Raw genomic sequence first — 24,965 nt, 5'->3', positions numbered from 1 at the left:
CTTACTATAGTAGTATCTACGAACGGTACAATAGTATATTCTGACTATAGTAGTATCTGCTAACTCTATAGTAGTATGTACCGACTCTATAGCAGTATATACTTACTCTACAGGAGTATCTACCTACTATACAGTAGTATCTACCGACTCTATAATAGTATATATCGACTCTATAATAGTAACTACAAACTTAACAGTGCCGTGGTGAGGCCTAGTCCTGCGCAGAGCCCCCGGCCTCGCCTAGATTGCCCAGCCGGCCGAGGTGGCACCTTGGCCGGCTGGGGCTGGGCTGCTACCCCTCCCCACCATCCACCCCGCCCGCTCTACAGTAGTAGTACTACTACGGACTATAGTAGTAGTATCTACAGACTATAGTAGTAACTGCACACATTGGGGTGGGGGAGAAGAGGACAGCACACTTTGTTGTGTTCTTTTGTTGCATTTTTTCATGAATGAGAATTCCCCCCCGCCCCCACCGAGTCAGCATTCTCACGCAAGCGCAGATGTGTGCTTTGGTGCCGCCCTCTGCTTGTAAAAGGAACTGCTTATAAAATGACAAATTGTTAATTTAACTACTTTAAAGTTGACGGATGGGAAATACAAATAGTGCTTTTTTGTCCCGGGGCATATCGCGTGTTATCTGGGTACTTACCCCACAGTTTGTCAGTTAAAAGCATTACAAGGGTGTGTATACACACAGACAGACAGACAAAAAGTGACATTCATTTCATGCATGCAAGGTTTTTGGGTTAGATCACGTAAATATAAATTTGTCGTAAAACCTGTCGCCACTGGACACAGCCAGTTAGTAAGAGTTATCACAAACAAAACATGCCAATTAGTTACTAGTTGAGCACATCGGTGTGTTGGAGAGTAAACCGGCAACATTTACAATTCAAGTACGATGTTTCACCGGTAATTACAATCAGCCTCATCAGGCGACAGCCAGAATCTAACTCAAAAACCTCTATTATGGATAATATTGGTCGTGAAAGCCTACATGTTAAACTACTTTATAATTGGCCGTGTATTAGCGAAACAATATTTGGCCCCAAGATAAAACTATGCTCTAAAGCAGGGGTCCTCAAACTACGGCCCGCGGGCCACATGCGGCCCGCCGAGGACATTTATCCGGCCCATGGTCACTAATTGGGCTGCGCTTGTGAGCACTAATTGGGCTGCGCTGGTGAGCACTAATTGGGCTGCGCTGGTGAGCACTCATTGGGCTGCGCTGGTGAGCACTCATTGGGCTGCGGTGGTGGGCACTGATTGGGCTGCGCTGGTGAGCACTGATTGAGCTGCGGCGGTGGGCACTCATTGGGCTGCGCTGGTGAATGGTTCAATGGGCCAATTGACTGGACTTGCCCCCCAGGCCTAAGGCTGCCAGCCCTCCCCTGGCTGCGCTTGACTGGCTCTCCCTCCCTCAGCTCCCTCACTTGCCCCTCGGCTCCACTCCCACTGATATTCCTGTGTGCTGGGGATGTACTGCGATCTGTGAACAAAACTGCAGGTGTAATTAACTTTTTAATGGCACCCGCACCAGTGTGAGCCTGGGGTAAAAGCGGAGTTCCCCCAATCAGACTGCATTGATGGGCAGTGCAGTCTGTATGTCTCTGTGTGGGCAAAGTTATTGCTGGTATATTGTTTTTGCAGCGTTGTATATATATATTGGTATTTTACTAATAGTAATTTTGACTCCCTAGGAAACTGATGTCAAGAAAGAGAAAAATTGACTCGGAGTGTAGGATATTCAAAGAACAGTGGACTTATGATTACTTTTTCATGCAGTACAAGGAAAGAGCTGTGTGTCTGATATGCCAGAATATAGTGTCTGTGTTCAAAGAATACAATTTACGTCGACACTATGAAACTCAACATAAAGATAAATATGATTGTTTGGTCGGAGAAGTGAGAAAAGATAAAATATTAAAACTGAAAAATACATTAACAACTCAGCAAAATACTTTTGTGAAGCAGAAGCAGCTAAATATTTCATCACTGCGAGCAAGTTTTCAAGTTGTCAAGCTAATAGCGTGCACTGGCAGACCATTCGTGGAGGGATAATTTGTTAAAGAATGCCTTATTTCTGTTGCCAAAGAGATGTGTCCAGAGAAGGCCGATTTATTTAGTACAGTGAGTCTTTCAGGACCTACAATTACACGGAGGATTGAAGAAATGGGAGACAATTTGCATCAGCATTTGCAAAACTCCACAAAAAAACTTTCCTATTTTTCCTTGGCACTCGACGAAAGCAATGTTCGTGATTCTGCACAACTTCTAATTTTTATTCGTGGGATGAATGACTATTTCGAAGTCACAGAAGAGCTTGCTGCACTGCAAAGCATCAAAGGAACAACTACAGGAGAGGATATCTATGAAAAGGTTTGCCAAACTGTGAATGGTTTGGAGCTGAATTGGGCTAAACTAGCCAGTGTGACATCTGATGGTGCTCCTAGCATGGTGGGGTCTAAGAAAGGAGTAATTGCTCGCATTAACCAAGAGATGGACAAACATAACCATTCTCATCCAATAGCCATACACTGCCTCATCCACCAACAAGCGCTGTGTAGTAAATCACTGAAGTGGAACTCTGTTATGAAAATTGTGGTATCTTGTGTTAACTTCATTAGAGCTCATGCACTAAACCACAGACAATTTCAGGAATTTCTGTCTGAACTAAATGTTGACTATGAAGATGTTCTGTACCACACAGAAGTCCGTTGGCTGAGTCGAAGGAGAGTTTTGAAACGTTTCTATGACTTACTTCCACAGATTACAGCTTTTCTGCTTTCAAAAAACAAAGAAGTACCAGAGCTCAATGATGCAGAATGGAAATGGCACCTTGCCTTTCTGACAGATGTAACAGAGCTACTCAACAGTTACAATGTGCAACTTCAAGGAAAGGGGAAGCTCCTTTGTGATATGCAATCACATGTCAAAGCATTTGAAGGAAAATTAGGCCTCCTCATCAAACAAGTTAAGGAGGAAAACTTCTGCCATCTCCCCACAACTCAAAATCTGTTAGCGGAAAAACCATTGGTTGCAATTCCCAAACAAAACATGTGTGGATTCACTGGAAAAATTGCAAAAGGAGTTCCAATTTAGATTTAAAGAGCTTCATCTCCATGAACAGGACATACAGCTTTTCCGTAACCCATTTTCTATTGACATTGAAAATGTGGATTCAATTTACCAAATGGAACTGGCTGAACTGCAGAATTGTGACTCTCTGAAAGACGCATTCAAGTCAAGCAGCCTTCATAATTTCTATGCATCTCTCCCCTCTGAGACATATCCTCATCTCAGGAACCATGCACTCAAAATGGCAACCATCTTTGGCAGCACTTATGTCTGTGAACAGACTTTTTCCAGAATGAAACATTTGAAATCTCCAACCTGATCTAGACTAACGGATGCACACTTGCATCACTTGTTACGACTAGCAGTGACAAATATGGAACCGGACATTGACCATCTCATTAGCCAAAAGCAGGCCCAGTTCCCATTGAAATACTGGCAAGTTTGTTGATTTAACTTTAGTTGTTCTTCATTTTAAATATTGTATTTGTTCCCGTTTTGTTTCTTCACTTCAAAATAAGATATATGCAGTGTGCATAGGAATTTGTTCATAGTTTTTTTTTACTATAGTCCGGCCCTCCAACGGTCTGAGGGACAGTGAACTGGCCCCCTGTTTAAAAAGTTTGAGGACCCCTGCTCTAAAGCATCAAGGATATGCAAAGCTCTTCATTTCCCCCCTGCAGAAATGAAATTTTTCTCATCAAAACAACCGCAATTATTTATTGAGCAACTTCAATTAATCAATAACATGTAGAGTGCAAACATTAATTATTTAGGTGACAAAGCAGTTTTGGTGGTTCCTAGAATGCTTACAAATTCCTCATGTAACGGCCCTTCCTAATAACATTTTACATATCACCTTCCAAATTTTATGCAGGCATCATGTCGTGAGACAGACAAATCCATTTGTAACTCTTGCAGTGAACTGTTCAGCACCTCCTGTCATAATGGTCCTGGGAATATGATGAGAGAATCATTTGGGTACATTTGATGACTCCTATTAACACCAGGTTGTGGGGAAAGGGTGGTGGAGGAACCTCATCCCATTGCCACCAAAACAATGACATCATGGGCTTACCAGCTTGAATACAGCTGCATATTGTCTCCACCCTCCAGTGAGTGTTAAAACAATTGGTAGGGGTGGGGGGAGCCTGTGTTCGCCAGTTAAAATGGCCTCTGCTCCCAAGTTTTTAATAAATTACTGGTATTTAATGTGCTTTACTTCTGACTGGCTGTTGAGACCGCTGAGCAGGTGGGTGACACCTTTTTATTACCACAATCACAAATACTGCAACACTGTTCTGTATAATATAAAAATAGCAATTGATCATTTAAACAACCACAATGTGTCATGTTAACTAATCACAAGGCCCGTGCTTCAAGAAATTCGTATAAACGTTGTGCAAATTGACTGGAACACATGGACATCTCAATTTCGCAAGAAGGACGACGTTGCATGGCAAAGCACGCCTAGAATCACCTCTGGCGTGACGTCGCGTGGGGAAAAGCCTGTGCCACCCGTGGTGAGGATGAGGTTAAGTTCCTCGCGGTCGCACCACTCCACCAGAGCACCCTGTGCACAGGTAAGGAGAGACACACGTGCGTCACACACAACACATGGGGATGAACCTCTTGACATGGTCGTGCAGCAGCATTACATGTGAGGAGTGGTACATGGTGCTGACAGCAACACCCATACAGCTTGGAGCAAAGGCCTTGGCAGGGAATCCGTGGTAATTATCTTAATTATTGCTGCTCATTAGATTATTCTAAACTCTTTTCCACCTTCAGGTAAATGCTGTACCTGTATCGGGAGTCTTTTGGGTGTGTACAAATACAATTAATGTGTTTAATTTAAAATGATGTAAACATTAACACAGCAAGTATAGATTATGAACAGCAGCATTACACTAAAATGGGATTTATTTAAATGAAATACATTTTAAAAACTGTCCAGCAAAAACATTACGATGCAAATAGCTGGAATGTTATTTAGAACACTACAAAGGATTCAATAAAAAATAGTTGGATCCCTTGTTGAATATCACATCAAAGTCTCCATAATTTCAACGTCCTGGATTTGCATTACGAAAAGCCTCAACGGTTCTCCAAGAGAAGATCGATCAATAAGTAAATTACTTAAAAGCACCCGTATTGGTGATATTTAACATCATGGCATAGCCGACGGTGAACTGGAACATGTCATGAGATGCTTTACTACAAACTACAAATACTGCATTACAAACACGGCTAATAAGGACGTTTTTATCAAGTTACCTTAATTTGCTCAAATTCATCGGGGACTATTTTGTACGCCGATACAGTCCCTGCCAGCCTACAGGAAGGGGTAAAAAAGAACAACATTTAGAAATGTAGCTTAAAGCAAAAGAAAAATTAATGTAGGCAACACTCATTTTGGGAGCAAAATTAATCTCTGTTTATGAACCGGTGAACCAAACGATATATCAAAGCTGCATATGGTCATTTGGATATTACATATACAATAAATACCAGAGAGAAATCATGTTTTTTGAGGCTGCCTTTCTACCTTGCAGCAAATGTGGCCCACAACCGCGCTTCGTGAGGCATGCAGCCACATGATGTCTACCACTTTATAATTGCCTACAAAATGATTCCCCATTGCTGCAAGAATACTGGCCACACTAGAGTGGGGAATATTGTATACGGCAACAATCTGTTTATAATTTTAGCAAGCTCCGTCACCGGTAAAGGTGAGCTCTCATTATTTTTAGTGCTCATATTGGATAATATTAAGGTATGGGTTAATGCTTGCATCGCCAAAGATATTTTTTAAGTCCTGGTAGCGAAAAAGTTCCCACCCCTACCATAATGTAGAGCAGTGGACCAGGTGTAAGGTAGACTCAGAAGCTTGCTCTACTTACACAGACTGGACCAGGTCCTGCAGATTCCTCCCGCTGGCATCCTCCGCTGCCTGCCGGGAACAGGTGTCGCTCACTGACAAAAAAAAACAAAAAGTCAGTGGCTTGTCGCAGGCAAGCAAGAGGAGGTGCTCGTCTGTTTTTAGTAGTATGAGTTGCACATACGAGACTCCTCCACCGGAGACGGATTTTTTCCATTAAGTTGTACTTGTGTTACAAACACCGCAAAGTATCCTGGACTCACTGGGTAAAACGCCACCTTAGAGTACCAACAAAACGGTGGCAATGACAATGGTGACCATACTGCAAGGGTGATGTGAAACTGAGAATTCATTCTTAACTGTAATCAATGTACAGTGCTGCAATTGATATCTTGATGAATTGCTGTTGGGAATTATACAATATACGCCATACATACACACACAAACCAAGAGCTAATTGATGGTTTCCAAAGCCATTATGTTGGTGGACCTAAAATATTAACTTAGGAAGGTTGATGATTTATATTTTTTGTATATATAGAAATTGGCCTATTAACTATTTTGCTTCTTTCGTAAATTTGTATTAATGACCTCATGAAGTGATTACACCGCAATATCAGAGAATAGCGGAGAGAGGGTGTAAGTACTTTTAGGTGTACAGAAGGGTTAAGTAGGGATGGGAGTGATGTGATAAGCTACTGCACAGTGAGCGGAGGTCAATGGGCTATCTACCATGTACAACCAGCGGGGAAGTTCGGAACATACTAGACCAGCGAATTAGACAGTTTGAAGATTGTGGAGTTTGGAGTTGCATGGCTGCATCTCGGCCAGAAACGTCATATAGCTACAGAAAAGTGAACACAATAATTCTTAAGCAGAAGTTAAATAGTACAACTGTACATTTTTTCATTGTTTCTTACAACAATAGTTTTTGTCCCCTCCATGTATCTTGTTCTGCCGCACTGGCAAACGAACCCTGCATGTGGGTCTAGCATAAGCAACATCACCGATGAAATTTTATTGGCTTGATGAGACAAAGACTACAAGGTGTAATTTTTAGTGACAGCATGGAGGTGTTAAAAAGCTGGAATAATTAAAGGTAACAATTTAGTTACTGGACATGTACTGCATTTATACACTTAAAACATAATTAACTTCTCAAATACCTCATTATTTCTCATTGGACAATATGGATGCACGGCCTTGTCCAGATCCCCGCTGTGTTCACGTACACCCGTTGGGCTCGGCTGTCCAAGCAAGAGAAAGTGGAGTCTGTGATCTCGGACCTTCCTAACTGATAGTGTTTCATGAGGCGCGATTGCTTTAAGTAACTCAATATGTTACCGTGCTGTAGAATAGTATCAACAAAGCTGTAGTGTTTAAAATGGGATGCTTTTTTTGTATTCCAAAAAAGTTACGTGCAGGAAAGTTTAATTTTACAGGCTTCGGCAGTAATGCTGAGGTTATCTCTATAGTCAAGCCTAAGTGGTTCCCCTAGCTCGGCTGAGCATTGCTCACATTATGTGAGGAGGTTAATTGAGTCGGTGGAAATTCCACATTCTTACAATGGGAGCCACAGTCTAGACACAAGACTAGGTGCATGCAATATTGTGGCAAATGAGCAGCAGCTACCCCAACTCATAAGCTTTCTAATTTAGGTTGAATGCTCTATTAACGGTTGGCAAGTTACATAATGTTCATGCATAGTGTCATTATTACATACAAGCTCGTGAAATGCGTGCTGCCTGCGTGCATCAGTTTCAACTCTTACAGAAATAAGTGACTGTTGAGAAATGTCATCTCAACGTGTTGGTTGAACTTGGACTTTGAGAAAAAAATTACAGATAGTCCCCGAGTTACAATGGTCCGACTTACGAGATTTCGATCTTACGATGGCTATACGACAAAATTGTTAAATATTTAAAATTTCGCGCGGCAGGCAAACGCAAGTAAGCAGACGACAGACATAATCTTGGCGAGTACAGTACAATGATACGATACGTTCAATGCATGTTAAAAGTTTTTATAGCAGATAGGATTGTTTTCTGAAATTTTTTTCTATTAAATTGCAGTTCATATAAGTAGGCTAAGAATTTACCTTGTTTTTTTACTTTACATTTTACTGTGCAATAAAGTATTGTAATTAATAAATACACAGTATATAGTTTATACAGTACGATACTGTAAATTGCTCTGTTTTGCTAAATTATCACCATTCTTTAAGACTCCTGGGTAGGCGAGGCCATCTTCGACTTACGATATTTTTGACTTACGATGAGGTCGTCGTAACGCATCTCCATCGTAAGTAGAGTACTACCTGTACTGCATGAAGTTAACCAGCTTCAAAGATCACAGCAAAGCTGACGACTGCTCCTAGTATTGAAATATTAAATATGTTAAGGAAAATTTTATATCAACTATTTGGGTTACATCACAGCTGCCTTCTTTGCCAGTAATATATATAATGCACTACTTGCTAAATAACTATTTTTTTACAAAACGAGGTTAACAAAATAGGACCACTCATTTGCAATAATTTCTTCTCAAATCACTGTATTCATATGGACCAGTTAATTTAAAGGTCCCACAGGTTCATAAAAGTGTTTTTCACAATAATGTGTAATTACAAAATTCAAGGTAAAACCCTTCCACATAGCGGATCCAGGTTTCCAGTTATGACACGTTCTACGACACACTCGGTGCACGCATAATAGAGTGTGGGCAATTCTCCACTCATGATGGGTTAAACAAGGCAGGGAAACTTCAACTGTGTTCGGGTAATGCGGTCATGCACACAGGGCTCATTCGCCTTACTTATCTCTGCTGTGGAAGAGGTTATCTTTATCCCGTATTCAATCACTTTATCTGTCCTGTGGGATAGGGTATGGCAGACGTATTTCACCTACCCTAATAATGTATGGATCAAATGGGGTAACTTTCTAACAAAAATCAGCAGGACAATAGAGTGCAGGATATATTGGTACTCGTCACTGAATGCATTGGACGTTGATTGGCGATTATGATTTCTTGGAGTTGGTACACATGATTTTGCTCCATGTGGCAATTTGGATATAATATTGAAAAAACACAAAGTAAAACGACAATCCCTGATTAGAATGCCAAGCTTCTATAAAGTATGGCCCCCTCTACAGCCACAACAACATAGCAACATAGGCCAGCATGCACATAGATAACATATGTCACCGGTAGCACTGAACACTAGCCAGTGTCGAAAAGATCTATGTTGGGCGACCAAGAAGCTTTGGCAATATAGGATGTGGTAATGGGTTGTAACCAACTAACCCAATAATTGGATCTAAGTACAGGCACGCAATGACGGTGGTCAGGGCCTCCTGGTGCGAGTTAACAGATGGCTGGAACTGCCTCCCTCGAGTTGCCAGTAGTTTTGGCAGCCTCACAAGTGTAGTGAGTCCAACTGAGTCGCAGACGTTGTTCCTTTCAGAGGCAACACATTTATTTGCAACACCGTAACACAAAGGGGTAACTGCCCCTTCACCAGAAACAACCGAAGGTGGTGACCACCCAGCTAACTACACTATACAGAGGAGTTACTGCTACGAAGGGTCGGACCCTCACTCGGGTCTCCGACCACGTGGTTCCTCGTAGGACGAAGAGCTTCCAGCTGGTGATGCAGAGCTTCCAGCTTGAAGAACGAAGATACCCCGTCCCCTCTCAGGGACCTGCCTTATATCCCCCTAGGGTCGGGGCCGCTCCGCCCTCGGCCCTGCCCCCCTTCGAGCATTCTCATTCCCTCTCGATCCCTCTCAAGAGCTCTCCCCCGAAACGTGATCATCTACAAGCCCCACCCCCCCCACCTGGGGCCCCCTGTGTGGACACTCTGGATCACGTGTCTACGGGGTCAACCAAAGTGCCATGGCCCGGGGCAACCCTACTCCTGGGGTGACACTCCCCCACTCCCCCTCGTGGGAGCCCCCACCACACGCTGTGCATGGTGCCCGCACTATCCCAGTGCTCACCAAGCCCCGCTAGGGCTGGTATTACACACAGCCACCCATACGGTGCTGTCCACAATATAGGAACATCGAACGGCGTGGCCCTTCTGGGCCGGCACCATACAGTGACATCCCCGATGTCACTACACAAGCATGAGCTGCAAGTGGCACCAATTACAGGGGTGTTGCAGTGTCATTAGAAATGTGGGCAGAATGTTGAATCTGATTAATTGAATGTCTGACATGCTGAACCGGATACTGTAGAGCCGCCACCATAGGATCCCTTTCTTACCAATGTTTGCTGGCAGCAAGGACTAGAATCAGAATCCAGTTTTCCACTGGCCAAACTGATACACAATAAATCGTACTATCCATTGGTTGATTCTTCCTATTACCCATGGGTAATAGGTAAGACCTGGAAGCGGTTGCTGCAGGTGCGGATTTCAGGAACAATATGGTCACTGTTGGCATCGGCATAATACAGTAGTGTAACGATGGACTTTAAGAATAGTATGATGATGGATTGATGTATGATGACAACACTGTGTGCATCCAATTTGCAGTTACTTTCACTTGTAAATATGAATATTGTTCCAAGAACAGCACCTCCCATAAAAAAGCAGATAATGGAAGTTCCACTAGGAGGTACACCAAGGTTGTTATGCCTATCAGAGTGGAGGACCTCAGCAGAAGGCCACGGAGGAGCTAAATTGGTTTGTTTCTGGGAAATGGACAATGTAATTAAAAGCATTGATTTAGGATGCTCATCCATGCAGATGATGTGAATATCAGAATGGTAAAGTTACACAAACTCAATTTTGAGTGGAATTCCTGCACACTTGGAAAATTCTGAATAACAGAAAGCCGCCTGGAACTGTACCTCTGTTTAGACATTAATAGCTGTACCCATTGCACCTGCTTGATGCAATTCCGAATAAAGATTATACACCCTGTGAGGTTATTTGTCTGGCTCTGAAAACAGTTTTGTGCTATAAAATCTTCAAGCTGCCGTCAGCTGGAATGCTACACATGCTTTGCTTTATCAGTTGCAAAAAGTCCCACGCCTGCCTCATACTGTGTCATGGCCCTACTTGTAAACGTCACCTATTAATATCAGATTTTTCCCAACTACTGTTGCTCCAACATTCAACTTTGCAAATACAAAGCCCAGTGTGCTCCTCGTGCAGGGCTGATACTTCCACAAGGCCAGCAACATCGGTGCTCTTTCCATCTTCAGTCTACAACAACGCGAATGTGTAAACTATCCAATCATTAGTTTATTACATCTAATAACACTGTCATGGAGGCTTATGGGTGGATCTCACTATTTGCTTCCTCCCTCATGCATGACGCTTGTTGTTACATCCCTAAGGATTAGACTTCCAATACAAAATAGGCCTAAAGCTGAATGATTATCTTATATAATAAATGTCATTTTTTGTCTGTCTGTCGGTATGTGTGTGTTTACGTGCTTGCGAGGGATTTGGCTCTCAAACGGTGGGGTTTACATAAAAAAAATAGCCAGGTACCACGCCGTAAGACCCGCAGTTGGCAAGCGCTATTCCTTAAAGTTAGTTAAATTAGCGATTTAGTTAGATTTTTTTACCTATTACGCGCGCTTGGTCATACCAACTCGCGCACTTTCGGTGGGGGGGGGGGGGGACCATGCCAAGTCACATGCGTTCGGTGCGGGTGAGGGGGAAATTTACTTTCGCCTTAAAAATGCTATACAAATACACACAACGCTGAGGCAAATTCTTAAGTGTGATATCCTCTTATCCCCCCCCACCCCAATGCGTGCAGTTACTGCTATTAAGTCAGTAGCTATTACTTGTATAGCGCTTAGATAGTATTGTAGCGCGGCCGGGGGGATGGTGGGGGGGGTAGCGGCCCAGCCCCAAGCCTGCCGGCTGGGCAATCTAGGCAAAACTGGGGGCTCTGCACAGGACTAGGCCTCACCACGGCACTGTCAGGTTCGTGGTTTGTGCTATACAGTCGATATATACTGCTATAAAGTCAACATGTACTACTGTTGTGATAGCAGGTACCACCACAGTCAGTATGCACTGCTGTAATCATTGCAGGTACCACCACAGTCAGTATGCACTGCTGTCGTGAAAGCAGGTACCACCAGACTATGCACTGCTGTAATGATAGCAGGTCCACCACAGTCTGTATGCACTGCAAGTTCTCATAGCAGGTACCACCACAGTCACTATGCACTGCTGTAACCATAGCAGCTAACACCACAGTATGCACTGCTGTAGTGAAAGCAGCTACAACCACAGTATGCTCTGCTGCAATTATAGCAGGTACCACCACAGTCAGTATGCACTGATGTAGTCAAAGCAGGTATCACCACAGTAAACACTGCTGTAATCAAAGCAGGTACCACCACAGTCAGTATGCACTGCTGTAATCATAGCAGGTACCACCACATTCAGTCGGTACTGCTGCAGTTAAACCATGTAACACCATAGTATGCATCTTCTTGGTTCTTTCGGTAAAGTCACGTAGAAGGGAAGTAATAAAATAATAAAAATAAAACATAATAAAACAATTCTCACGACGTTTCGGCCACAACGCAAGCAGCCGTCCTCAGGCGAAGAATGAGAACATTATCAAGCTAGGAGCTTATATAGGTGTAGCGAGGAGGAGCGCCTTAACAAAAGAATGTGCATATGAAGAGGAATTTAGCATACCAATGGACAATGCGTAGGGGGTGGGCGGAGGGGTTTCAAAGTCCCATTATGCCCATGCATTATGCAGGATCAACAGCACCACGGGGGGGGCGCAAGGAACAGCGTTAATAAAGGACAGGAATGTTAGTGATATGTAGCTGCATTTACCAAACAACCACGTAGAAAACCGAAGTGAAAACTACATAAAAAAAACTAAAATATAAACTGATACTTACTATACTCTACAATAAGCTGAGTTACTAACAACAAATAATAAAATTACAATTCTACGTCATAAGAAGTATATAATATACTTCCATCTAAACTTTATTCTCTTAGCATATACAGTACTATATACTGCCATAGATAAACCCAACATTAAATTATATACTGTATTGCTGTAAACCACCCTATACTTTATACATTTTAATATAACACTATGTATTATTCAACTCACCCTAATGTGTATCGAAATGGTTTATTACGTCCTTCCAATGATTGCTAAGCCTGAATCCATCTTCTCGGTTAAAATTGTCTCTGTGTTTGTATATGTGGATCGCCTCATGAACGAATCTCTCATGATAGCCAGATGGCTTGCAGAGAACCTCCGTCTTGGAGAAGTCAATGTCATGTGAGCCCACTGAGTTGTAACAGTGGTCTGCCACGGCTGAGGTGTTTGTCCTACCGTGTTTTAGATCAGCTTTATGTTCACGAATGCGGTCTGAGACGTGTCGTTTGGTTTCCCCAATGTAACTGCTACCAGAGGCAACTTAGTTTGTAGACGCCAGGGTACTGTATGTCTGGAATCACATCTTTTACAGATGGTACCAGATCACGGATTTTATGTACTGTGTTGAATCGGACCTGGATCTTGTGTTTAATCAGGATTTTGGAGATCTTTTTTGTGACCCCAGCAATGTAGGGTAAGGTGATGGTCTTGAAAGGCTCCTCAACAGGATCTTTCTTGATGGTTGGAGTGATGGCTTTGCGGATTGTGTAGTCGGAGTAACCATTAGCCTTAAGAGCTTGGCGTACGTGTTTGAGTTCACCGCTAATGGTTACTCCGACTACACAATCCGCAAAGCCATCACTCCAACCATCAAGAAAGATCCTGTTGAGGAGCCTTTCAAGACCATCACCTTACCCTACATTGCTGGGGTCACAAAAAAGATCTCCAAAATCCTGATTAAACACAAGATCCAGGTCCGATTCAACACAGTACATAAAATCCGTGATCTGGTACCATCTGTAAAAGATGTGATTCCAGACATACAGTACCCTGGCGTCTACAAACTAAGTTGCCTCTGTGGTAGCAGTTACATTGGGGAAACCAAACGACACGTCTCAGACCGCATTCGTGAACATAAAGCTGATCTAAAACACGGTAGGACAAACACCTCAGCCGTGGCAGACCACTGTTACAACTCAGTGGGCTCACATGACATTGACTTCTCCAAGACGGAGGTTCTCTGCAAGCCATCTGGCTATCATGAGAGATTCGTTCATGAGGCGATCCACATATACAAACACAGAGACAATTTTAACCGAGAAGATGGATTCAGGCTTAGCAATCATTGGAAGGACGTAATAAACCATTTCGATACACATTAGGGTGAGTTGAATAATACATAGTGTTATATTAAAATGTATAAAGTATAGGGTGGTTTACAGCAATACAGTATATAATTTAATGTTGGGTTTATCTATGGCAGTATATAGTACTGTATATGCTAAGAGAATAAAGTTTAGATGGAAGTATATTATATACTTCTTATGACGTAGAATTGTAATTTTATTATTTGTTGTTAGTAACTCAGCTTATTGTAGAGTATAGTAAGTATCAGTTTATATTTTAGTTTTTTTTATGTAGTTTTCACTTCGGTTTTCTACGTGGTTGTTTGGTAAATGCAGCTACATATCACTAACATTCCTGTCCTTTATTAACGCTGTTCCTTGCGCCCCCCCCGTGGTGCTGTTGATCCTGCATAATGCATGGGCATAATGGGACTTTGAAACCCCTCCGCCCACCCCCTACGCATTGTCCATTGGTATGCTAAATTCCTCTTCATATGCACATTCTTTTGTTAAGGCGCTCCTCCTCGCTACACCTATATAAGCTCCTAGCTTGATAATGTTCTCATTCTTCGCCTGAGGACGGCTGCTTGCGTTGTGGCCGAAACGTCGTGAGAATTGTTTTATTATGTTTTATTTTTATTATTTTATTACTTCCCTTCTACGTGACTTTACCGAAAGAACCAAGAAGATGAATCCCTGCAGTCACGAAAGCTTTAAATCGAAACATAGTATGCATGTCTGTTATCATAGCAGGAACCACCACAGTCAGTATGCACAGCTGTAGTGAAAGCAGGTACCACCACAGTCAGTGTGCACTGCTGTAGTGAAAGCAGGTACCACCACAGTCGGTATGCACTGCTGTAGTGATAGCAGTGCATACCGTCGATGTGTGTGTGCGTAAGTCGATGTGGGTGTGTAAACAACTACTATTTTAAAATTAAGTTACTTATTTTCACAATAATGATGCGTGTGTCTAAGTCCATGTGCACGTGTGGGTCGATGTGCGCGTCTGCAGCGATGTGTGTGGAAGTCGATGTGTCTGTGTGTGTGAGTATATGTGTGTGTGTGTTAGTCGCTGTGTATGCGTGGCTCCATGTCCTGGTCAAGGCCTATGATACCATCAGTAGGCCTGGGCTCTGGGTTGTTCTTTGTGCTTTCGGAGTCCCTGACCATTTGCTCACGGTCATTTATGATGGTGAGCGGCCCCGGGTAAAACTACGTGGCCGGGAGTCAGAGCCATTCCCTGCACACCTTGGGGTGTGACAGGGATGTCCTCTGCCTCCCACATTATTTAACATCTATTTTCCACGTAGTTCGTAAGGCCTTCAATGGCTGTACTGGAGGATTTTCCATCTGGTACAGACACAATGGGAGGCTCATCGATGCCCGGGTGCAGTCAAAGGATTGCTCCCTATTGCTCAACCATGTTATGTATGCCAATGATCTGCTGATTACTGCTCACTCAGAGGAGGAGTTGGAGGCGCTGCTGCTGAACCTGGAGCTTGCTACTAAGAGGTGGGGCCTTACTATCAGCCCCACCAAAACTAAGCACCTGCCTGGGTATTTTGTACCATCGCACAATCAACCCCCACAACTCATAATTGGTGATGGGCCAGTTGTGGAGAGTTTCGCATACCTGGGCAGTGTGCTCATGACCGGCAATACAAATGATTTTACATTGGAGAAACTAAACAACATGTCTCGGACCGTGTTCGCGAACACAAGGCAGATCTGAAGCACGGTAGAACCAATACCTCTGCCGTTGCTGATCATTGTTTTAATGCTGTGGGCACACACAAAATACATTTTTCTAAAACGAAGGTACTCTGCAAACCCACTGGCTATCATCAGAGATTTGTTCATGAAGCCATCCAGATATATAAACACAGACACAACTTCAACCGAGAAGATGGGTAAAAATTGAGCAATCATTGGAAGGAAGTGATTAACCAGGTAAAGTCTTAACCTGCTGTGATGTTTCCATCCTTCCTGTGATTTTAGCTGACTCTCTGAGTTGCATTATTAGGTTGGATGTCTTTGTATTGACGGGCTGGATGTCCTTCTCGCTCAGTCACCCATGCTACGACATACTAGGCAAGTCACCGATGCTGCGACATACTAAGCTCGTGCATTGACATGCTGATCTCTCACAATACAATAACCACTTCCACAGCCTTAGGGAGACCATCTCTAGCCCCGACCTCTTACCCTGAGGCTGCACCCATCTCAGGCCTATAAAAGACCTTGTTTCAGTAGCTTGCTCTCTCTCACCTGAAGACGGTCGCTTGTTTTGCGATCGAAATGTCGTGATCTATTAATTTTCTATCTACGTGATTTTACCGAAAGAACCAAAGAGTATGCTTTTTTGTGTTTAGTTTGTCCTTCCCCGCACCTCGGATTAGCATAGTTGGATATGTACAGTGCGACAGAAGTCAAAGCACTTGCCCCGAGCATAACGGAATGGTCTGTTACAGTGAAAGCTGGTGGAGATTTTAGTCCTTTGCGATGTAGTCTGCAGACAGTGTCGCACTTTTCCAAGTGGTGGATACATTTTCTGATGACATTGGAAATAAAGATTATTTGGGCTTTGAAACCAGGATCTGACCACCCAGCGATATAGCTTCCATAACTAACTCCCTGGTTAGGATAGTTGCATGCAGTTAATTCCAAAAATATCTCAGAATGATTATGCCACGAATGAGGCATGTTTTCCTTAACGTTTGTTCTTAAATGTTTAAGTGCAATGTTTTTGACTCCCTCAAATCTCACTGCCGTGCAGACACATGAATATACATGGGCAACATTCTTTTCCTAGACTCATTATGACTTGTTTCATGCAATGTAACGAGTGTTTCTGTTTGTCTTCAGTATTTTATTGCAAGTGTTGGGCTCCCATCAGCTTGTGCTCGGTAATAACTAAATGTGGGGGTTGAAGCACTTCTCTGATGAACTTATTTTATACTGGTAGTAACCTCCTGGTTACACCAGCCCACAGGGGATTATTCTCTCCGTCCGTCGTGCATCCAAAAATGGGAGGGGTGGGGCTGGGTGGAGAGGGAGGGTGGCGAGGGGCTGGGTGGGGAGGGAGGGGCTGGGTGGGGAGGGGAGGGTGGGGAGGGCCTGGGTGGGGAGGGGAGGGTGGGGAGGGTGGGGCTGGGTGGGGGATGGGAGGGGTGGGGCTGGGTGGGGAGGGGTGGGTGGGGAGGGCCTGGGTGGGGAGGGGAGGGTGGGGAGGGTGGGGCTGGGTGGGGGATGGGAGGGGTGGGGCTGGGTGGGGAGGGGTGGGGCTGGGTGGGGAGGGGCCCGCCCCCCCGTGGTGCCCTTATAAAACTCAACGTTTAACCTACTCACGCCGGCTTGTGCCCGCCCTTACAGTCGGGCATATTTGCGGAATACACCACGCCGCCGTTGACCCTGGCCATTGACCGAGCAACCCAACGTTACTACCAGCTCCCTCCGCAGAAATGTGTTTAATGTAAAACGCAGCATGGGTGGTGCATGAAGGTTGTCAAACAGCCCCTTCCCACGGCCTTCCTTCATCCAGGAGTGAGGTTGATAAAGAGCCGTAAGAGAACAGTGGCATGTGAAAATGTATTCATTATGAATGTCGTTAAATAAAAAAACAAAAAACAACCACCAATGCGTTGTACAATAAAACCTTCTCTAAACTATTTTTTTTATGTATATATATAAACGATCGAACTGCTCGGCGTGCGCAAATGTTCAAACTTCACAGAGCGTTTGAACGTGACTGGTCAACAGCAGCTACTGTAAGGCACCACCAGCGACAGCCCTTGTCCCTCACGGGGCACGCGGTACGGTAGGCTTTCACCTAATTTTATCTTCAGGATTTGGCCCTCTTACTTTTATCATAAGTTTCATTGCTAGGTGTTTATGCTTTTTTTTTCTTTTTATGCATATTGTGTAGAGTGCTCTGTGATCCATGGATGAAGATCACTATACAAGTCCAATTTATAATTGTATTATTAACAAACAAATGCACTTAAAGATTTTTACTTTCATCCTTAGACATTTCAATGTGCCGCAAACCAATGATCGATTTGTCTTTATTCTCCCATGAGATTATCAATAATGCTGAAGAAACTAAATCACCAACCCAAATGAACACGAATGAGAAGATATATTTGACCACTTGGACCTAATCGGTTGTTGCAACGTTTGCAAACACCACCCAAAGAGCAGTATTGAAGGCTTGCACCTGCATCCCATTAGACACTCGCAGTACACCTAATACCGCAGTTCAATCACTCACCCAAAATAAATGCTAGCAATAAATGAATCTTTGTAATTATTCATCACCTACACTGCTCATTAGAGGAATCCATGATAAATCTCAGTTTGGTATAACACAAATTACTGCTTTTCCCCTCCTTCATACCACAGCAGCATGTGATTGCTAAACATCGAGCTAAGACTTGTAATCAACTAAACGTACCTTGCACTCTCATTTAAAACATAAGCTCAATTACATGCACAATGCAATTTAGTTTTTATGTATCACCCAAATACCACAAGTGAGGCAGGGCACTTACCAATCCACGAGACATTACAAATAATGGGGTTAATTTTCACTGACAAAATTTAACGTGAATATCTAAATGTCAAATCCATGTATATTTAAAGGGTGAATACTTAAACTCACACTTTAAGCATCTATACATAAACATTTACATTTAGAGACAGAACCCTTGTTTGACCTTACACAACCAATGCTGGCTGAAAGCAACTTTTAATATTAAATGTTGACCCCAACACACAAAGCCTCCCGAGATGCCTTTTTGTATCCCCAGTGTGGATATTTACGCATTGTACCAGGTACTCGTTAAAAACGGTCAACCCGAGGAAGGCACAGAAGAGTGTCAACTAACACTTCCATCAATGACAAAGTCCAGCAGTCAAATGCACGTCAGCAGGATCATCGCACAGTACATTGAGAATCACTGCCCAACAACAAAGTGCAATCGTAGACATTTACACAAATATAAAGAATAAAAATTATCCAAAATAAAAATACAACCCAAAAAGACCCCTTTAGAAGCCAATGAATTATATCATACAAATGAATGAAAACCTTTAAGTAATACAATGGTCACCTGTGCACTGCTACTCATGTAATTCCATGAACGGCAATAAAACTTTACAAATCCTAAAATCAAATCCCAATACTGTAATGCTTCAAATTACCATCGACACAACTACTTCACCATTGCACCAATGCATAACAATGTATAATCCACGAAAATATAATAATCAGATATAAATTAACAAACACAGAGGGTCCACTCATTTGATCTCCATTTATCATCAATATCCCCAACATTCCTGTACTCTGCCAAACAACCCACAGGTTAACGACATAAGAAAATCCTTTCAGAAAACGCTATAACCTCCATTTAACCTTGGCAAGCTCCACATCTCATTAGACGTCACCTGATCAATAGAACTTTAGAAAAAAAAACTACAAGTCGCATGTCCAAAACTCGTTTTGAATTCACCTCTATACAAATGAAATGCACATTCATCCGCAGCTAGTACGGGAACATTCACTTGCCTTGGTAGTGCACGTGTTGACCAACCGGGTGTGTTCCAATTAATCTGTTGTGATAATCCTAAATCATTGGTTCACTTGCCATCTGCAATGATCTACCCTTTTGCTGCAGAACAGAAAGGTGGATGTGGACCCTTCACTTTATTCATACCTCATGTTTAATATGAATAACTACAGCTATGCTCATCATGCAACATCAAAGGCCATCCCCACCCAATCGCCAATCTTCACACATCCATTAAAAGACAAAGCAATGCCTTGGTGCAAGCCGATTTCTGGCAAAACACTCGCTGAAAACAATGTCAGTTATATTTTCACGCCAGTCACACTGCTTGTCACGACACCACATTTCACATTCCCACAATACAAATACAAAACACAATCCTTCAAGTACTGGAGAAAATATAATGAACAAGAACTCCTGTTTTTCTTAAAGGTTTACACTTTGTGCAATGACTTAATATAAATGAGCTTATTATGATTTGAGAAATGGGTAAAGTTAACTTTTGACATTGGAAACACACTTCATTATGATGTACGTAAATTCAGAAACCCAAAATTAAATGTCTAAAGGTGAGCTATGCTAGTAGTGTGCAGAGCTTGTTTTCTGCACATATGGCTATATGAAGGGTTTGTATTGGGGTTACAGCCGGAGCCTGGGCAGTGTGATATGCAGCAGATTAGGATGCTTGACATTACCATGCATGAACTAAGCTCTTTTTTGCATGACTCAATTTCACACATAAAACACACCTCTATAAATTCTGTGCAAGACAACAAAATTGCCAAACACGGCAAAGAATAAACTGTTCATTTTGTAATCAAGTAAGTCGCATTGCGTTTTATACCTGCTGTCAATGATTTCCATAACAGTGAGTTATGCTAACTTTGCCATTTTAAGGCCACGTTTCCACAACCAATCGGGAGTGTGCTTGCTGTGAAATGGCCAGGGCCAATGAACCCGCTTTTAAACTTGCTGCCGTGTTAGCAGACCCGACATGGAGTGAGCTTGGGAACATGCTACACCACTTAAACCTGAGCTGATCCCCACAACCAGTCATGACATCACTCGGTAAGTGTAGAAATGGTATACGCGTATAGTCTTAATTAATCAAAGGCTGCTTTAAACCTTGGAAAAAAAACATAAAATGTAATTCCCAACTGCCATGCAGTGGGTTTGGAGGGTCCAAAGGGGGTGGGTGGGGCGAGACACAGTAAGAGCAGAGAAAATCCACGGAGCCTCATGGTTTAAGGTACACATATACGGGAATGTTGCCAGGCGGCTCAGAGGTCAGAGCACTGAGCTGGCACTGTGGAGATCCTGGGGTAAAACAAGGGAATGCCTGCCTATGATTACACTGTGTAACACAAAAATTGTTCCTGGGTAGTAAGTGGTATTTCCGAATTTTTTGTGCCTCAAAAGTACAGAAAATGGCTATTATTCCCCACAAACTTTGCTTTTGTGACCAGGAAAGTGATATTTTGAAATTTACCTATTTTCAATGAGAAAATGTGTGCATTTGTGTCATTCCTTCACAAAGTCCTGGTCACAAACGCAAAGTTTGTGGGAAATAATAGCCATTTTCTATACTCTTTAGGCATAGGCAATAAAAAAAATAACACTTACTACCCAGGGACAAAAATCGTGTTACATAGTGTTATTAAACTAGTTTCACAAATGTAGTGATTTGATTATTTCAAACTATTGACTAATAACTGCACACAAAAAACACATCCCATTAAGTGTAGTTCTGTACTTTAACTCCAATATTGCTTTGACTGTCAAGAGAAACATTACTCTCATTTGGCAGCGTAGCGAGACAAGTATTGCCCTCTACTCAATAGCCCAGAGGTCACTTGAAGGGATGGCAAATGTATCTCTGAGAACTCTGCTTCCTTAGAGACAATGATCTTCACCTAACAAGTTCAGTTTTAAAAGAGCACTTCAACCTGCTCTTGCCCACCTTTATTTCATGCATTCGATCCTGGTGCGCTTTTTAGTAATTCTTAGGTATGGATCCTCTTTATATATTTCAACTTCCATCTCCAACAAATCTCTTCATTTGTTTAGCGAACTTGTTGTACGTGAATTTAGTTTTACTCGTACAATGCATTTTCCTTGAGTCCATATTTGCAGTAATTTTAACAGATCTGCAATATTTTCCTACAATATCCATTGGTTGACTTTCATCAGGAAGATAAATGTTCACTTGTGTTTATACCTCTATTTTTCCAATCCAATTTTTTAGATAAATCCAACGTCCATGTGCATATAGACTATATAAAGAATATTAAATACCAATACACCGAACAATTTTTAGACTATCAAAATGCATTTAACTGTAGAATTTGATTCAGTCATTCAAGCTCTCAAACCAATACCTACAAAATATATTTAAATGATAAAACCTTTTACAAGGATACAACTACACTGACATTGCATAAAAAAGTGACCACAAGCTTCTCAGAGGATTCAGGCAAACTCGTGTAAAATTGTACGTGTTTAAATCCAGCTGCTAAGCTCGGTCATGGAAGCATGTATTTATATAACATAAAGTTAAAATACAATCATAATAATGCCTGCTGGTTGTTCTGAGGTCACGATGTGCCACATATAATTGATTTTACTGACAAAAGATGTAGCTTATTAACAGAGATAAACATTTGTCAACCGTGAAAGAAAACTTATGTAAAACTGCATTTTATAAATCATACCGTATTTAAGTAGCGTGTAACTCTGGGCTCAGCATCCATAGCCACCATGTGGCAGGTATCCACAAGGACTCCAGAGCATCAATGTGTTTGGGTCCAAGCCCGTTTGCACGTTCGCACAACTGCGTCAGGTTTGAGACGATAAAACTCGGCTTGGATGGAGGTGCTACCACACTTTAACGAGGTCAATAAACGTGCAGACTCAACTGCTATATGTTCGAAGCAATGCGAACAAACGTGATGGACGTACAATGATTCAAGCCATAATGCTTGCTAAAACTTCGAGCTTTTTTGTGGAATTTAAAAGGAACAAACGAATGTCACATGGGTTCCTAAATAAAGGTGGCAGGACTATTCCAAGATTTAACTACGTTTTGAAAATACTGTAAACTAACCTGCGATGTATTTGATATTCTTAAAAAAGGTATAATCATCTCACAATGCAATCTGCTTTTCTTAAAAACTTCTAATTGAAATACGGAAATTATAAAAAAAATGGCTGTAAAATGCCCTTGCCGGTTAAGCAACCACGGTGGTCGTAAAGAGATTAAACATGAATTGTCAAGATTTACCTCGCACAAATATATACATTTTCTTACGTGAGATATTATTGTCTGGAGGACATCAGTTCAAGCATTTATGCAGTTGTTGGTTCACCAATTAAAACCATTTTAATGAGCACATGACAGTTCATGATACTTACACAGCAAGGCAATTAACATTCACGGAGTGTCCACAAACCCAAATGAGGTTCACAGTACAGTGATGTCCATTTTTTACTCAAACCATTTCCTTTTAATTTTGCTTCGAGTTGCTGCACTTTAGGAAGCACGATGGATCTCCTCTTGCACACGGACACTTTGATCTTAACGCGATCAACTCGTAACAATTTTGGCAACGCCACTCCCCGGCGGAACGCATTTAAATCGCCTTTAAATCGTGCAGCAGCAGCAGCACATCAGCAGCAGCGCTATCTGGAAGGGGCGAGGATAGATGCTGCGGTTAGCTAAGGCCGGTGCTGGAAAAGCGAGCGTGTAGATAAGTGATGGTGGATATAATAAAGGCTGGTGGTGTTGGGGGTTGGGGGGAGACATTGGTGCTGGGAAAGAGGAGACGCTGGTGAAGAGCAAGAAGGGAGGCGCTAGGTGACATGGAGGCTGGTGCTGGAGGATAGAGCGGCTGGCGGTGTTGTATCAAGCAGGAGGAGGAAGGAAGAGGTGGTGGTGGTGGGGGTCATCATCGCACACGCGATTTACTGTCGTGCCGCTCGTGCACAGCCACCCCGGTGACGTATTAATATTATTGCTACTTTATCCATGGCATTACACCCTTAATGCTGATCTTAATGCGGGCCAACAGTCGGGCTGGATCATCGGGGGAGTGTTATTTTTATTATATCACAGCCGCTCAAGCCGAGATGCGGTATTAATGGGCGCCGGGCTCCATTCATTCGGTCTCCGCGGGAGACGGCGCGACCCTGCGATGGTGACACTGCCGGCGATGGTAACAACCTGACGACGGTAACCGCGACAGCGATGGTTACCCTACTGCGGTGTTGAAACCATGACACCTTTGGAGACGATAATAACCATTAACCATGCCAGCGGTGGTAACCACGATAGCGATGGTTACCTGCCGAGAATGAAAATCATGCTTGCGATGGTAACGACGATAGCCATGAGGTGACCGGGATAACCACCACCATGGTTACCAGACGAGAGACGGGGGCCGCGATGACCACGGCAGGCGGCGGAGGAACCCGCGAGGGAGACGGCGCCTTGTGCTCGTGGACGATGATGATGATGATGGCAGTGCTGTTGCTGCTGCTAATGTCCACGATGCTGCTGCTGCTACATACGATGCATTTATAAAATAGCAAAGACAGCGCGAGGAACCCCCCCGCATGGAAATCCTCGGGCCGCGGCGCAGCGAGAAGAGCAGCCGGGCCGCGCCGGGCCCGGAGGGAGCGCCGCCTCCCTCATCATCCTCCTCCTCATCTCCTACCTCCTCCTTCCGTCTCCGCGCCGCACGCGCCATGCACGCGGGAAGAGAGGCAGAGAGAGAGCGAGACAGAGTGCTGAGGTCGCTTCGCGCCGGGCCGGGCTTACCCGTGAGCACGCCGACCCGCAGCCCGTTGCCCTGCATCGCCGCGCCGCCACAGCCACAGCCGCCCCCCCAGCTGCTGCTGCTGCCGCTGATCTCGGCGTCCGCCGCGGACATGGCTCCTCCCCCTCCTCGCGGGGCGGGGCCGCGGAGGCCGCGGAGGCCGCGCCAGGGACCGTGAGCATTTGCGCCTCGCACGGCCGAGCTGGGAAAGGGGTGGGAGGGAGAAGGGGGAGAGGGGCGGGGGAGTGGTGGAAGGGTGAGGGGCGGGGGAGTGGTGGAAGGGTGAGGGGCGGGGGAGTGGTGGGGGGGGTGAGGGGCAGGGGGAGTGGTGGGGGTGGTGAGGACTGAGGGGCGGTGGAGTGGTGGGCGGAGGGAGTTGGGGGGGGTGA

At 43.6% G+C, this 24,965-nt stretch overlaps 1 protein-coding gene across 1 annotated transcript in view; it reads right to left on the bottom strand.

The window, feature by feature from the left end:
• Window positions 1-24,726, bottom strand: part of LOC144933377 (gephyrin-like) — an 82,526-nt gene extending 57,800 nt beyond the window's left edge. Inside the window, exons 1-4 of the mRNA XM_078858079.1 lie at window positions 24,579-24,726; window positions 5,982-6,054; window positions 5,356-5,413; window positions 4,559-4,651 (exon numbers count right to left, since the gene is read on the bottom strand). Coding sequence (XP_078714205.1) covers window positions 4,559-4,651; window positions 5,356-5,413; window positions 5,982-6,054; window positions 24,579-24,690 — 336 coding nt within the window. The 5' untranslated portion in view covers window positions 24,691-24,726. The remainder of the gene's footprint in view (window positions 1-4,558; window positions 4,652-5,355; window positions 5,414-5,981; window positions 6,055-24,578) is intronic.
• Window positions 24,727-24,965: the final 239 nt, after the last annotated feature.

This window comes from Lampetra fluviatilis, chromosome 7, assembly GCF_964198595.1.
Source record: "Lampetra fluviatilis chromosome 7, kcLamFluv1.1, whole genome shotgun sequence".
Lineage (NCBI taxonomy): Eukaryota > Metazoa > Chordata > Hyperoartia > Petromyzontiformes > Petromyzontidae > Lampetra > Lampetra fluviatilis.
Note: the sequence above shows the minus strand (reverse complement) of the source record. Positions and strands in the feature narration are given on the sequence as shown.